The 17,445-nt window shown below is 44.8% G+C and overlaps 1 protein-coding gene across 2 annotated transcripts in view; it reads left to right on the top strand.

The window, feature by feature from the left end:
- efl1 (elongation factor like GTPase 1) overlaps nt 1-17,445 on the top strand; it is an 88,854-nt gene that overhangs the window by 62,403 nt on the left and 9,006 nt on the right. For both annotated transcript variants that reach the window (XM_085908540.1, XM_085908539.1), the window contains 7 exons: nt 1,014-1,145; nt 1,213-1,360; nt 2,259-2,388; nt 3,923-4,049; nt 5,543-5,747; nt 12,638-13,155; nt 13,216-13,400. In XM_085908540.1, the coding sequence (XP_085764666.1) occupies nt 1,014-1,145; nt 1,213-1,360; nt 2,259-2,388; nt 3,923-4,049; nt 5,543-5,747; nt 12,638-13,155; nt 13,216-13,400 (1,445 nt within the window). The remainder of the gene's footprint in view (nt 1-1,013; nt 1,146-1,212; nt 1,361-2,258; nt 2,389-3,922; nt 4,050-5,542; nt 5,748-12,637; nt 13,156-13,215; nt 13,401-17,445) is intronic.

Below are 17,445 nucleotides of genomic sequence, written 5' to 3'. Positions count from 1 at the left end.
GACGACGTACTTAGTGAGGGTCACATCATCAATGCACTTTGCGATGTACGAGGTCACAGAGTCAGCATACTCCTCAATGTCTGTCCGATTGTTGCAAGTGGCCGCCCGCTTAAACATTTCCCAGTCCGTCATGGCAGTGACGGTAGAATGGTGTTCAAATACACGTTGGTAGCGCGGAACGTGCCTCTGTTATAGTTATAATTGATAATTGCTCTAACAAAACAGATGGATGTATGGATTGATGGATGGACGTACGGATTGATGCTGTGTAATAAATATGGCTGTTGTGGCAGCCATCCCCAAACCCGCCAGTGTCCTGATGCAGTCTAACTGAAAAAAAAAAAAAAAAAGAATCCTATCGGCCATTTTTGGCCTCTGGGACTCTGAAGGCGATTGACGGATACCAGCTGGGCAAGCGTAATGCAACTTCGGTGTTTGCTGAAGCAAAAACCTGTGGGAGGAGTTCGTAGAAGCCATGGACTCTTTCAAGGAAATTATGGTCCACCATCTGACGCCTGAGAAGGGGGAAGCGGTGCACTGTTAACACTGTGTATTGTGGAGACAGGTTGTTGCTGACCTCAACTCAGGACATGGTGAATCAGTGGGGAGGATATTTCAAAGATCTCTTCAATTCCACCGACACGCCTTCCCTTGAGGAAACAGAGCCTTTCCTATCTTTGGGGTTGAAGTCAGTTTGATGAGATCCGCCCAGAGTTCCTTAAGGCTCTGGATGTTGTGGAGCTCTCCTGGTTGACCCGCCTCTACAACATCACGTGATCATCGGGGACATTTTAACATGGCTAAAAGTTGATTTAGCATCATATGGCTCCTTTAAGCTTTACATTGAAGGCCTTGCGCCAGTCTTGCATCAGTCTACCAAAAATGTACAAAGAAAGTCTTTTTAAACCCTTTAGGGAAATTATGATGGCAGATTGATCACTGATTATATATTTTCCCTCTGTGTGTTCATTTCACAATATTTGTTTGTTATTGCAAGTACTATGCTTTTATAGGCATCAGAGGTCTAGAAGACTTCATTTTGAAGTCAGCGACGATTTCCACCACTCCTGCTTGCCCACCCTTCACTCCACTCAACATTGAGGCGTCACCCATTGTACGAGTTGCCATAGAACCAAAACACCCAGGTATCTAGTATTTTTTTGGTGCATTAAGAAATATGTAAATAATTATTAATTTCCAGTTATGCATCAGGTGAGATGCCAAAACTGGTGCGTGGGATGCGTCTGTTGAACCAAGCAGACCCCTGTGCTGAAGTCCTAATCCAGGAGACAGGAGAACATGTTTTGATCACTGCTGGAGAGGTTCATCTCCAACGCTGCCTGGATGACCTCAAAGACCGGTCAGTAAGGGACTCTGTCAGTGTGATCAGAAAGTACTGTTTTCTGGCATGGATGAAATTGATAATAATTGACATAGCTGTGGTCTTTCCATGAATCTGTTTCTGAAAATTATTTTTCAAGTAGGTCCTGGAGGGCCAAAGGGTCACGGCTGAAAACAAACATGAAAAGGGCAACCAGGTTGCTAGTCTGATTTCTAACTTTTCCTGTTGAGGTGTCCTTGAGAAAGACGCGTGTAAAAAAATCTTGCCCAGTTTGTCTGTGAAATTGAGGTTTGTAAACCACTCCCATGACTAACAGATCACGGTAGATGGTGGCATTGCATCATTTTGACGTCAGGGCAGCTTTTGTATAGAAGATCAATATTAGGCAGTGTATCTTAGCTCTTCATGTCAGCTGTGAGGGATAAAAATGCCAACACAAAAAATGCTTCATATCTCATGAAATGTTATTTCCTTTCCATTTGTGTCTCAGTGTCTTTTCCTCAGTGTCTTTTCCCGGTCATATTTCGATCAGAAGATGCTGTGGGATCGGGCATGGTGGCCGTCAGGAATTTCATGTCAATGTCCGGTCGAACCGCATGACCCATCATATGGTGCTCAAAGTGCTTTACAAAGGCCTTGTCTACATTTTAAAAAGTACCACACGGGTGCATTTTTCAGCACATTTACAAGTACATCAAGAAGAGTGCCCGGCGCTCAGTTGTTCTGCAGCTTGTCATCCCCACAGTCAGACCCAGCATATGTACCTGGTGGCAGTCTCCCATGAGGTGACACTGGAGAAAGACAAAATAAGAATAAAATAACAGGGGAGAAAATTAAATCCAATCGAACAAAAGAAAATAAAAAAATTAATGAGTGTGTACTGTATAGCAAAATGATTTTAACTTGTTTTTCAAAGGTTCGCTAAAATTGAGATCAGCGCATCCAAGCCCATCATCCCATTCCGAGAGACAGTGGTGCGCCCTCCCAAAGTAGATATGGTGAATGAAGATCTTGGCAAGCAGCAAAAAGTGGCTGTCATTCACCAGGTGGGTGAACTCTGGTATTCCACACCATCTGAGCCATGGCTAATTTGGTACCTGGCCATTAGAAAACATGATTTTTTGTTTTATTTAAACTTCAGTGTTCCTTGCTGTATCGCAGTTCACCTTTCACAGCGTCGCTGTATCACAGATTTTTTTTTTTGTCACCATATCATGCTTTTTCTCCATTTATTTATTTTACCGCTCAAAAATCGCGAAAGCTTATCGAGTGCTCTTACTATATAGCTTATATGCTTTTATTTACACCATGGTAGAGGTGTAATGGTTTACCATATCCACGTTTTGGTTCAAGTTTCGTTTTTTAAATGAAGTTTTGATTTAATCTATGATATGCACTGGAGTATAAATCGCACCAGCCACAAAATGCATAATAAAGAAGAAAAAAAACATACTCAAGTCGCACTGGAGTACAAGTTGCAATTTTGGGGGAACTTTATTTGACAAAATCCAACACCAAGAACAGACATGAAGATATTTGCATAACTCTTAATATGTTACATCAGGCACATTCTAAATTCCTCATTTGTGTTTATGTACACGTTAGCATACTGTACCGTTCACCCAGCCTGTTGTTGGCTATTCATGTCTGTTCTTGTACTCAACAGCACTAACAACAGGATGAATTGTACGGGATGCTAATGTTACATGACCCATAAAAACGAACTGAGAACGTGCCTGACGTAACCTAATATGTTGCAGCACTTTTAAAAATAGTTTTGTTTTCATTGATTTATCGATTTGTTGTTGCAGCTGTAGTATTTATTATTCATTTTGTATGTTAATAGTTAAAGTATTTAGAATGAAAGTAACCATGTTGCAGTTGGATGTAAAAGTGTAGAAGGTTCAAGATTCAAGAAGAATTTATTCGCCATGTTTGAGCATGCCAAACAAGGAATTTGACTTCGTTACATCACAGTTTCTGTTCAACATTTAGGTGACTAACAACACTCAGGACATGTGAAAATGACAATATTCTCAGCCATACCCTAAAAAAAAGAAATTGAAAAAAAACAAAACAATTCAAGACAACCCCTACTTCACGGATTTGACTTTTGCAGGCATTTGTGAGAACGCAACCCACGCAATCAATCTGAGTAAGAAGTGACTTGTTTTGAAAACTGATAGTTACATCAATCTGTGGTTGTTTTTTAACAGTGTAACGTTTACAATTGGAACCATTTCTAAAATGTGTTTCAATAAAATTGAAGGTGGTAGGCTCTCATCTGATTCAAATCTACAGGAAGCTATGGCTCTCGTTTCTCCAAATTATTTTATCACAATTACAATTTAGACTACATTCTGCTTTAATTTTCATTTCAGTTGTGCACTTGAAAACATTTTTTTATGTGAAACAGAAATGTTGTAATGCTATTCCAGTTCATGAATATATTTCCTGATTGGCAGATTTAGATTTTTTATTGATGCAAATAACAATCCAGGTGTGATATCAGTATTATGGAGAATACGGCATTCGACAAGTGAAAATAATCAGATGTGTTTTCATGTACATGTTTGTTAGGTAAAAGATGAAGTTTCTCATGATCGTGCTACTGAGACTCTTCATGTTGACAGCAATGGTTTGGTCACACTAACCACTCCAAATAAACTGGCCACTGTCAGCGTTCGTGCAATCCCCTTGCCTCAGGGTAAGACCTAAACACACACCAATTATTGACCCTCCATATCCCTCACTAATCTTCATTAAAAAAGGCACTATAGTTTATTCAACATAGAGTATGCTCAAGTTGTAGTCCTGTCAGGAGTTCAGACTCCATCTCTGTGTTCAGCTTGCACCATGTCAAAGCTCACAAATATTATTTATCATGTGTCTAATGTGTGTCTAATAGGGATGGGAATCTTCACCATCAAAGCGATGCGATACACATCTCGATACACTGCCAACGATTCGATGCATTCACGATTCATGGTATTGCCAATGATAAGATGCGATACGGTTCTCCCATCTCCTGCGATACTGTGCGATACAGTACGATTTAATTTTAAAACAAGACGATCCAGTGCGATACGATGCAACTGCATCTTACAGGTCATATCGATTTTCCGATGCATATCGGTGATATCGTCCCAACTCTAGTACAGTGTGTATACTAGGGATGGGAATCTTCACCATCAAAGCGATACGATACACATCTCAAAACACTGCCAACGATTCGATGCATTCACGATTCATGGAATTGCCAATGATAAGATGCGATACGATTCTCCCATCTCCTGTGATACGGTGCGATATAGTACGATTTAATTTTGAAACAATGCGATCCAGTGCGATACGATACAATCCAACTTCATCTTACAGGTCGTATCGATTTTCTAATGCATAACGGTGAATCTTCCCAACCCTACTGTCTAATGTTTGCGTCTACTTTCTACCTGGGTTCTAGGGTTTCCAACATAGTTGGCACATATGTCGGGGTTTCTCCATGTACTCTGAATTTCAGCTTCAGTGATGACTCAAATTTCTCAATATATTTCTGTTTATGACCAGTGAGCAAAATCAGAGTAAAGCGCAACATTTGGATAGATAATATTTGTATTTTAGTAGCCATATACAAAACTCAATTCCAATGAAGTTGAGACGTCATGTAGAATGTAAATAAAGCAGACACTGCGCGACTTCTTAAATCCCAGTCTTTTTTTCCCCATTCTAGCTTTTTTAAAGAATATATTGCACAGGGATCAAGCTAAAAATGAATGAATATTTGCAAAGAAAATAACATCAGTTAAGTTCATTCAGTTTAGTCTTTTTAATGTATCAAATGGGTTAAAAACTATTTGCAAATCATTGTAATCTGTTTTTATTTACGGTGGTTTCACACAATATTCCAAATTCAATTGGAATTGAGGTTTGTAAATGTGTTGAATGTGTTGATAGTTTTGTTTACATTGAGTTGTTTAGCAGCTAAGAATCAAATTGCTCCACATCTCTCAGGGCTATGCAAAGTTATCTCCCTGAGCTATAAAAACTCTTCATAACATATTGAGCTAATCATTTTTAATGAGGCGAATTCTGTCCATTCTGACAGATTTTTTTTAAGGGGATAAAATTGCTACAGAGGTGTTACTTACTTTTATAATACTTTACTTTTTATACAGTGCCGACATAAATCTTTTCTTTCAGAGGTGACTTGTCTTCTGGAGAACAGCTCAGCGCTAATTCGAACTCTAGAACAAGTCAATATGACCTTGAGGGAAGGTAGAAAGCTAGACGTTAGTGTTAGGACCTTGGAAGCCATTACTGACCTCAAGGCCCAACTGGAAAGCAAACTCCAAGGAAGGAAGTGGAGGGATGCTGTGGAGCATATCTGGGCCTTTGGACCTCGCAGGTTTGGAACTGACTTTTTTTGTTTTGTTTTTTTAAACAGACGCCATAGTGATAAAACATGCTTGCTTATGCTTGTTGGCTTTAGTAAGTATTTTGAGGATTTTTTGCCTCTTGCAATTGAGTCCTGTGAAAAAACTTCTTAAATTCTTAACTTTAGTTTCACAATTTAAATGTTTATTCTCGTCAAACAAATATAAACTTCACAAGAAGCTGTGAACACGTGTGTACATGCAAATACAAAATAAAGTTTTTAATTTTCTTAAAGCAAAGAAAATATTTAATGCTTCCTGGCCCTCTGTGAAAATGTACTCCTAATAACTGATTTGGTATTTAACTGGCATTGATTCTTTTAGATCTCTGTAGAGATATTTTGGCCCACTCTTCCTTGCAGAGTTGTTTAATTCAACAACTGTGAGCATGGTAGGAAGACTGAAGACCTGCCCAAGGCTGAAATATATCAATACTGGAAGAGCATCAGGGAGAAGGAATGGTCACACAATACAGACCACAAAAACATCCCAGAACACGAACCATAATAGTGGCAGATATCCAAGAAAGAGTGTCAAAGATGAAACGCTGGGGAGCTCCAGTGTCCGACATGATTCATGCCTACTGGCTAAAGGAGCTAACCTCTCCAAGAATACCTGGCAGAGCAAATGAACCAGTTCCTAACATCAGGGACCCACCCAAAATGGCTAACACAAAGTCAGACAGTCTATATTTCAAGCTGGCGGCGCGTGCACACGCAGTGTCCTCTCTCTGTCCCAACCTTTCGGTGTTTTGTTCATTTAATAAGTGTTTGTCCGACAGTTTTACGTGTTCGTCTGATCTTATCGCGTCGTGCTACAAGTACATCGGGCAAGTTCTGCTTGACATCGGCGAAAGCAAGTTTTGCGGCGTTCTGAACTTTGAAATAGAGACATTAAAGGCACTAGGACTACTCCGGCCTGAAACGCCAGACTCGTCTGCTACTCCTTCCCCGGATAGAAAGCGTCGGAAGCGGTGTGCGAGGAGGCAGAAGAGGGGCAAGCGTGGAGGCGTCCGGGCCAGGCTAGCGGCGAACCCAACTCGCCCGGCCGTGCCTTCCATTCTTCTGGGGAACGTTCGGTCGCTGGACAACAAAATGGATTACATTCGACTGCTGAGATCTACGAACCGGACAGTGAGTAACTGCTGTGTTACCGAGTGACGATGCTGTGAACTCAGTGTTCACTGAGACTTGGTTGAATGTCAACATTCCGGACTCTGCTGTGCAACTGGAGCAGCTAGCGTGCTATCGAGCGGACCGGGCCATTGTAAAAGGGGGAAAATCACGTGGAGGAGGAATCTGTGTCTACATCCGTGATGAATGGTGCCGGGACTCTGTAGTTGTACGCAGGCACTGCTCGCCACTGGCGGAGTTTGTGATCATTAAGTGCCGTCCTTTTTACCTGCCAAGGGAATTTACTGCGATTCTGCTTGTCGCGGTCTACATCCCGCCTTCCAATGTTGGAAACGACAGGATCACGGCCCTTAGTGAACTGTACCAGGCTGTCAGTGATCAGCAGACGGCGCACCCTGACGGTTTCACCATCTTCGCTGGGGATTTTAATTATGCTGACCTGAAGTCTGTCTTTCCAAAGCTTCACCAGCATGTTAATTTTCCAACACGTGGTGAAAGCTTCCTGGACCAGGTCTACACTGCACATAAAGGAACTTTCAAGGCCACCCTCCTCCCCCACATTGGACTTTCTGACCACACCACTGTTATGCTTATGCCTGCGTACAGACAAAGAGTGAGAGCTTCCAGGTCGGTTCGCAAGCGAGTTAGAGTGTGGCCTGAGGGGGCCTCTGATGCTCTTCGAGACTGCTTTGGCACTACAGACTGGGAAATGTTTAAGCAGGCGGCCACTTGCAACAATCAGACGGACATTGAGGAGTATACTGTGACCTCTTACATCGCGAAGTGCATTGATGATGTGACCCTCACAAAATACATCGTCACTCGGTCTAACTGGAAGCCATGGCTGACAGGGGCTGTCCTCGGGCTGCTGAGGGCCAGAGACAAAGCCTCCGGGCTGGGGATGAAGCGGGCGTGAGATCGGCTAGGGCGAACCTGTCCCGGGGCATCAAGGAAGCGAAAAAGGCATTCTCTTGCAGGATTACCGCCCACTTCAAAGACAGCAGGAATGCGCGGAGCCTGTGGCAAGGCATTCAGTCCATCACGGACTACAAGCCCGCGCCACAGAGCTGTGATGGCGACGTCCCTCTGCTCAACGAACTGAACCGCTTCTTTGCTCGCTTCGACGCTCAGAACAGCACTTGCCCACTGAAGACCCTTCCCCCTCCGAACGAGCAGCCCCTGTGCCTCTCTGAGACTGCTTGTGATTTAGGGCTATACAAATAAACTTGACTTGACTCTCTGCCGTTAGCGTGAGGAGGACGCTTGCCGCTATCAAAACCTGTAGGGCGGCGGGCCCGGACAACATCCCAGGTCGAGCGCTGAAGGACTGCGCTGAGGAGCTGATGGATGTCTTCACGGACATCTTTAACATTTCCCTGCAGCAGGCCATCGTTCCGTCATGTTTCAAGGCTGCCACCATCATACCTGTGCCGAAAAATCCTGCTCCTTCCTGCTTCAATGACTACCACCCGGTGGCACTGACACCCATTGTCAATGAGTGCTTTGAGCGGCTTGTCATGGCGCACGTCAGATCTGTTCTTCCCCCTACCATAGACCCCTTCCAGTTTGCGTACCGAGCCAATCGGTCCTCTGAGGATGCCGTCTGCTCTGCCCTCCACTCTGCCCTCACCCACCTGGAGAACAGAGACTCGTATGTGAGATTGCTGTTTGTGGACTTCACTTCTGCATTCAACACCATTGTTCCACAGCGTCTCATCTGCAAACTCGACAAGCTTGGCCTCAGTACCTACCTTTGCAACTGGCTACTGGACTTCCTCTGTCAGAGGCCTCAGGTAGTGCGTGTTGGCGACAATGTCTCCGGCAGCATCACGCTGAGCACGGGGGCCCCTCAAGGCTGCGTGCTCAGTCCGCTGCTCTTCACCCTGCTGACGCATGACTGCACTGCAACCTACAGCAGCAACCGCGTGCTGAAATATGCCGACGACACGACTGTGGTGGGTCTGATCACCAGGGGCAACGAGACTCAATACAAGTCGGAGATCGACCTTCTGGCCATGTGGTGCAGGGACAACAACCTCCAGCTGAACGTCAGCAAGAACAAGAAGATTGTTGTTGACTTCCGGAAGGGTCACACCCAACACCTGCCGCTGACCATCGACGGTGCTGTGGTGGAGAGGGTGAGCAGCACGAGATTCCTCGGCGTGCACATCAGTGAGGACCTCTCCTGGACCACCAACACTGCGTCGCTGGCGAAGAAAGTTCAGCGCCGCCTGTACTTTCTGCGGAAACTCAGGCGAGCAACTGCTCCTCCTGCCATCATGACCACATTTTACCGTGGCACCATTGAGAGCGTCCTCTCCAGTTGTATCGCTGTGTGGGGTGGTAGCTGCACTGAATACAACATGAAGGCCCTGCAGCACATAGTGAACACGGCTAGTAAGATCATTGGGGTTTCACTCCCCTCCCTGAAGGACATTTACACCTCCCGTCTCTCCCGCAAGGCGACCGCGATTGTGTGTGATGTGAGTCACCCTGCTCACTATTTGTATGATGTTCTGCCCTCTGGGAAGAGGTACAGATGCCTGCGCGCCTGCACCACCAGACTCACCAACAGCTTCACACTCCAAGCTGTCAGGATCCTGAATTCTCTCCACCCTCGGCTGCATAACGTCCTGTTCTTTTGCGCTATATTGTGGCTGTCTGCTGTATGCACGCTTGCTCCATTTTGCTCCTCTCTTATTTGTCTATTTATTTATTTATTTATTTATTTATAGTTTATTTATTGGCTTATTTGCTTATTACTTATTCATCGCTCTTGTCTATTTGTTTTTACTCTGTGTGCTATTTGCTTGTATGTGTTGTGTAATGTTTAGTCACCGTGGGAGGGTGGGAAATGTAATTTCGATCTCTTTGTGTGTCTTAACATGTGAAGAAATTGACAATAAAGCAGACTTTGACTTTTGACTTGACATGAAGGACCCCTAGAAGGGAACCACTCCCTCAAACTACCAACCAAGAAACGACTATTGGGCAATATCACCAGAGGTCTCAAATAACAACTGCTGGTGGACAGGGCAATCTCCAAAGAATCTAAAACCAAAAACACCAACCTTTCCACTGCCTGGATTGACGACAAGAAGGCCTATGATTTAATGCCGCACACATGGATACTGGAGTGCTTGAAACTGTATAGAATTGATGGGATTCTAAGCCTTCATCAATGAGGCAGTGGAAAATAAATCTGAAGGTCATCTCAAAAACAGTTGCACAGGTGAACTTCAAATGTGGCATTATTCCAATGGGATGCTCTGTCCCCACAGGTGTTGAATATTTAACGTTGTGGATATTTTGGTGCATCACAGCTTTTTGCGGCGTCACTTGGAGCGCAAGGCTTTGTCTGGCCATATGATTACAGCACACTATTAGCCGGTAGAAGACACGAGACCAATGGGAACATGTTGATCTGTATTCTTGCAACTGATTGGCTTAGACCTGTAAGAAGAGTTCTAACCAGGCTCTATTTTGGCCTCCCACTACGTATCCACTCTTTCACTTCGTTCGCATCAGCAACATCTCTGATTTGCGCTTTGTTCTGTCACGAGCAAGACAGGACAACCAAATGCAATACAGGCTCTTTATTTGGAGAAAGGTTAGAGGAGATGAGGGCTGGAATGCTGAAAGATCAGGACGATGAGGCAATCTGACGAGCCAGTCAGCGAGCGTGGCTCTTGCGTCATCGAAGCAAACGGGCATAGCAAGCTCATGGCCAGAGCCGATCATATAAACAAGCTTTCGATAATCAGGAAACAGGCGTCGCGCTACACAGCAGATCAGGCAAACGTGACTTGGGTGGCATAGTAGAACCAGGTGGCAGGCATACGTGTATTGAGGCTGATGAACCACCGCAGACTGATGGGGTTTAAATACCTGCCCTAATCAACCAGTAACAAGGGCACAGGTGGCAGCGCTGAGCACTTACTGGCAAGCGCAGTGCCGCATTGAATGTGCGCGCCCCTGCGGACCAGCGCGAGGGCACATACCAATGGCTGGGAAAGCCTCAAAATGAATGTGTGGTATTAATCCATGGCAGAACAAGACAGGCACTAAACACAAGCTCTTTTGAGGATTTTTTACATTTTTCTCAGGAGATTTATTTTTGAAAACCTCAAGAAAATACAAGAATAAAGCCGTGACTTAAAATGTGCTACTGAACACTGATTGATGAACAAATTTATTAAAGAAAAAATATATAATGATAAACAAGGCTGCATTTGAAGGCAAGCTAATCATATGTATTGAAGCAGTCATTCAAAGTCCAAGTCAAAGTCCGCTTTATTGTCAATTTCTTCACATGTTAAGACACACAAAGAGATCGAAATTACGTTTCCCACCCAATCCAACCATATGTATGTATAGTGTATGTATGTATGTATATATGCATGTATATATATATATATACATATATATATATGTATGTACCGTATTTTTCGGACTATAAGTCACTCCGGAGTATAAGTCGCACCAGCCATAAAATGCACAATAAAGTAAACATACATAAATCGCACCGGAGTATGTCGCACTTTGGGGGTAAATGTATTTGTCAAAATCCAACACCAAGAACAGACATGAACCAGCAACAACAGGCTAAACGATACGGTATGCTAACGTAACATATACACAAACGAGGAGCTGAGAACGATAATACAACAATATTATCAAACCATCTGTGTCACTCCAAATTATTAAATCCATCGATCAAATTCCTCGTCCTTTATGTCAACTACGTCGCGCGTGCGCCGCAGAGATCTAGTATAAAACTATATTGTAGCGTTAACAAAGTACCAGGAAAGACGTGTGTTTATATCAGAACAATATTATCACACCATCTGTGTCACTCCAAATCATTAAATCCATCGATCAAATTCGTCGTCCTTTAGGTCAACAACGCAGCGCGTGCGCTGCAGAGATCTAGTATATAACTATATTGTAGCGTTAACAAAGTACCAGGAAAGACGTGGGTTTGGTAAATGACTAATAAAACAAGAGTTCAACGAGCCAACAACTACTGAACTGTAACGATAAAAACATATACAAGTTGCTACACGAAATAAAATATATCAAATAACTATAACATAAATACGTTTTTCAAACCTTGTGTCACTCCAAATCATTAAATCCTTCACACGTGGGCCCCTTCGTCATCCCGTGATCGAATCCTTTGTCCTTTACGAAAACAACCGCCGCGCGGTGCTCCTGACGTCACTTGCAGTTCAAATTACAGTAATCCCTTGCTACATTGCGGTTCCTTTATCGCGGTTTCACTCCATCGCGGATTTTTTAATTTTGAAAATTTGTGAAAAAAAAATCAAATATAAGTCGCTCCTGAGTATAAGTCGCCCCCCCACCCCATCCAAACTATGGAAAAAAAACTCGGTTTATAGTCCGAAAATTACGGTATAAATTACGTATATATGTATGGATGTGCCTATGTATGTAGATGCTGTAGTTGTGTACGCCATAAATACTAACTGGGTATGTATTTGCTGTTTTAGTCCCAGTTTAAGAATCCAAATCTTTTCCGCATTGTTTCTGTCCACTTTAAGAAAGCCTGATTATATTTTGGACAAAGGCACTTTCTCATTCCCCTTATGTATCAATCTAGCTCCCCTTTTTCCCTAGGAGGAAAAAGATAAAAACTGAAGCCGCCACTTTAGAATTATCTAGATTTCTGCCTACTGTTTCAACTTGTGAATTGTGTTTTGCCTCAGGTGTGGCCCAAATATTCTGCTGAACAAGCTGGAGGGTTATCAGCGGCCATCTTTCTGGCAGTGTCTATGCCAAGAAGATAAATCTGGGAAAGAGGGAGCTCAGGCAAAAAATATCCGAGAGTTTGACAACAGCATTGTCAGTGGCTTCCAGTTAGCATCTCTGTCAGGGCCGATGTGTGAAGAGCCCCTCATGGGGGTCTGCTTCTGCATTGAGAGATGGGATGTACAGTCTTTGAATTGGACACATGAAAATACCTCTGAGGAAATGGCCTCATTTCAAGAGGCTTTGGGTACTATTAAACCACCCGAAAGCACTGATGCATTGGAAGTCACCCCTACTCACCCAAGTCAAGCCAAACACAACCAAGAGATTACCTCTGCAGACTGTTACGGGCATGTTTCAGGCCAGCTGATTGCTGCCATGAAGGAGGCATGCCGCCATGCTTTCCAGGCTCAGCCACAGAGACTTATGGCTGCGATGTACACCTGTGAAATAATGACCACTGCGGACGTTCTGGGTAAGAGGATTTGTCTTGATGTTTGGTTGTTGTCTTACCCTTTCTCTCGTCCATATGCAGGCAAAGTATACGGTGTTGTTGGAAAACGAGAAGGCCGCATTCTCCATGAAGAAATGAAGGAAGGAACAGAAATATTCATCATTAAGGCTGTTGTGCCTGTAGCTGAGAGTTTTGGTTTTGCAGATGAAATCCGCAAGAAGACCAGTGGGCGAGCCAGTCCGCAAATGGTTTTCAGTCACTGGGAGGTAACTATTGAGCAAGCTCATATACAGTTAGAGGCTAGAAAAAACATTCGAACAGGGATGGCTTCTTAGTGTGGAAACAGTCTCTCTATTGCTTTTCTACCTTCTCTTGTGCCAAAGAAAGATAGAAATCAGGGTAATTCAAAGTCTGTGCCATTTCTTATGGTGCTACACCCAGGCGAGGGAAAATCTGTCAAACGTATAAAAAACCTCTCCAACATTATAGTTGGTTTTGTAAAATACATTTATAAATGATTTTCTCAGCCTCCATATGTATCAATCTAGAGCTCCTTTTTCCCTGGGAGAGAAAAAAAATGGGGGCCACCACTTTAGAAATATCTAAATTTCTGCCTACTGTACATTGATCTGAAATGTGATCTTCATCATCTAGTGTTAACACTAGAACAGCTGGACGCGTCAATTGACGTGCATCACAACTTTGCGTCATGACTACTTAAAACGCGTTTGTAGGAAAAATCTGAAAATATCTGACTTTTATTTATTTAGCATGTTTAGTCCAAAAACAAGAAAAAAAACATATTTACATTAGTTGTGTGAAAGATACAAATATACCTAAAACAGCTAGATGCGTCAATTGACGCAATTGAACATTATAGCATATGGTAGTATGGTTGTATGGTTATCCATGTAACAAAGTGTAACAAAGTCCTTTCACAAGCATTTCTGTCACAGACTTGCATGTTTGTGCTTGTTCCCAATGTCAGACAGCCTTATCTTTGCAGGCGATGCACATTTTAGCCATACATTTTCCACATACAGGACGTTTGCAAACATCACAGACGGTTACAGTTCTGTTGCCGCTACATCCTACTTTTGTCTGACAAGTCTGAAGAGAAAAATGGCGGCGCCCTAGTCGGCTGCGGCTGCTATGGCTCTCGACAACCTGCGAGCATTTCTACAAAATATGCCGCCTAGGACGCTACAAACAACACAAACATTAGTTTATCCATCCAGTAGGTTAGTATATGATCGCCAGCGCCTGCTGGAGTTACGGTCATCAAGTGTTTTTGGACTCTTATCCACAACTACCCTAGACTGTTTACGTAGCCTCGGAGTGCTTCGGGCACAAGTCCCAGATGCTCACAATGCAGCGGACTTGCCGGGCAGCACGCGCCGGAGGAGGAGTAAGCGTAGGCGGTATGACTGGCGGCGGAAGCGCGGCTGTCGAGGTGGGCTAACGGTTAAGCTAAAAGCTAACCCCTACAAACCGCCGCTTCCATCCATCTTCCTCTCCAACGTTCGCTCACTGGATAACAAAATAGGCCATCTACTACCTGAAGTCTCTTCAAAGAGGGAGTTTAAAAACTGCTGCGCTCTCATCCTGATGAAGACATGGCTGAACTCATCAATACCGGACAACGGCGTTAGCCTGGAGGGGCTCGCTACATTCCGCGCCGACAGAAACATCGAACTAAGCGGTAAATCCCGAGGGGGTGGGCTGTGTGTTTACATCAACAACAACTGGTGTAAAAGTGCTAGATCTGTCGCCAGCTTCTGCTCTTTGGACATTGAGCTTTTGACTGTTAACTGCAGACCCTTCTACCTGCCCAGGGAGTTTACTGTTGTTAGCATCACTGCTGTGAATGTGCCTCCCAGCGCTAGTACTAGAGAGGCCATGAGCGTTCTCTATCTGCAATCCACGTACATAGAGGGTGTTTTCATCATTGCTGGGGACTTTAACCAGGCTAATATGAAGACTATTCTCCCTCATTTTTACCAACACGTGGATTTTCCAACTCGGGGAGAGAACACCCTAGACTTTGTTTACACCAATATAAAAGATGCATTCAGAGCAGCCCCCCGCCCCCACCTCGGCTCTTCAGACCACCTATCTGTTATGCTAATCCCTGCATACAGGCCCCTGCTGATCAGAGCAAAACCCACAGTGAAGCAGGTGAGGGTGTGGTCTGAGGGGGCCATGGAGGCACTCCAGGACTGCTTTGAGTGCTCGGACTCGGACATGTTCAAGTCAGCAGCAAGATATGACAACCAGATCAACATTGATGAGTACGCCATGACTTGTGTCAGCCTACATCAACAAACGCACCGAGGACGTCAGCACCACTACGAACATCATCACCCAGGCCAACCAACGACCCTGGATGACTGAGGCGGTACGTCAAACGCTACGAGCACGGAACTCAGCTTTCATGTCTGGCGACAAGGAGGCACTGAGGACAGCGAGAGCCAACTTGAACCGTGCCATCAGGTTAGCGAAGCGGAGACACAGTTGGAAAATTCTGGATCTTTTCCACGACGCCAACAACACCAGGAGTATGTGGCAAGGCATACGGCGATTACAGACTACAACTCACCCTCCCCTCCGGTGGGTGAAGTTGCTGCTGACTTCCTAAATGGACAAAATAATTTCTTTGGGAGGTTCGAGGCACTAAACAGCACTCCAGCAGTTCAAACTGTTCCCCATCAGGAAGAGGAGGCACTTTGCCTTGACTCAGCCGACGTGTTGAAGACTCTGAGGAGAGTCAACCCACATAAGGCCCCAGGCCCCGACAACATAGCTGGGCGGGTGTTCAGGGAATGTGAAGGTCAGCTGGCTGGTGTCATCACAGACATTACAACACCTCGCTGGGCCAAGCCACAGTGCCAGCATGCTTCAAGACTGCCTCCATCATTCCGGTGCCTAAGAAACCTCAAATCACCTCATTTCAAGATTCAAGAAGAATTTATTCGCCATGATTGAGCGTGCCAAACAAGGAATTTGACTTCGTTACATCACAGTCTCTGTTCAACATTTAGGTGACTAACAACACTCAGGACATGTGAAAATGACAAATGACAATATTCTCAGCCATCCCCTGATCTTAAACTCCAATGAGGGCAAGGAAAAACTCAAATCTCCGACTAGGGGAAGTGAGAAACCTTGAGAAGAGACCACAGATGGGAGGGTCCCTCTTCCAGGATGACCAGGCTGCAATGGATGCAGAGAAGACGCATAGTACAAACAGTGTAGACAATCCAAAAAGGTGTGGAGAGCAGGATGTTATATCACAGCAATGACTCTGAGACTCTGTGTCTGCTGGTTTTGGCGTACAGAGCCCTATAACGCCGTCCGGAGGGGAGTAGTTCAAACAGATTGTAACCTGGGTGAGAAGGGTCTGTAGAGATGTTGCTTGCACGTTTCCTGGTCCTGGCCAGGTACAAGTCTTGGATAGATGGGAGGTTGATTCCAATGATCTTTTCTGCAGTCCTGATTGTACGTTGCAGGCCGATCCAAACCATACAGTGATGGAGGTGCAGAGGACAGACTGGATGATGGCAGTGTAGAAGGTCTTCAGCAGCTCCTGCGGCAGGTTGAACTTCTTGAGCAGTCTCAGGAAGTACAGCCTCTGCTGGGCCTTCTTTCGGACAGAGTCTATGTGCCCGGTCCATTTCAGGTCCCGTGAGATTGTGGTACCCAGGAACTTGAAGGTGTCTGAGGAGAGTATAGTAATACTGCGGATAGTGAGGGGTGAAAGTGGTGAAGGATCTTGCCTGAAGTCCACTGTCATCTCCACGGTCTTGAGCGGGTTCTGCTCCAGGTGATTTTGGCTGCACCAGTGGACCAGCCGTTCCACCTCCCGTCTGTACGCACTCTGATCACCGTCCCGGATCAGTCCGATGAGAGTCGTGTCGTCTGCATACTTCAGGAGCTTCACAGGAGAGTCACCTGAGGAGAAATTGTTGATGTAGAGAGAGAAGAGCAGTGGGGAGAGGACGCACCCCTGAGGGGATGCAGTACTGGTGGTTCTGGTACCAGATGTGATGCTCCCCAGCCTCACACGCTGTCTCCTGTTGGTCAGGAAGCTGGTGATCCACTGACAGGTGGAGGCAGGCACGGCGAGCTGGATGAGCTTCTGTTGGAGGATGTCAGTAGCGATGGTGTTGAACGCCGAGCTGAAATCCACAAACAGGATCCTGGCGTATGTTCCTGGGGTGTCCAGGTGGTGCAGGATGTAGTGCAGTCCCATGTTGACTACCGGCCTGTTACACTGACTTCCATCATGATGAAGTGCTTCAAAAGGCTGCT

The sequence above is a fragment of the Syngnathus leptorhynchus genome, chromosome 3 (assembly GCF_054491065.1).
Source record: "Syngnathus leptorhynchus isolate UIUO chromosome 3, UIUO_Slep, whole genome shotgun sequence".
NCBI lineage: Eukaryota > Metazoa > Chordata > Actinopteri > Syngnathiformes > Syngnathidae > Syngnathus > Syngnathus leptorhynchus.
This window is presented reverse-complemented; position numbering and strand designations above follow the sequence as displayed.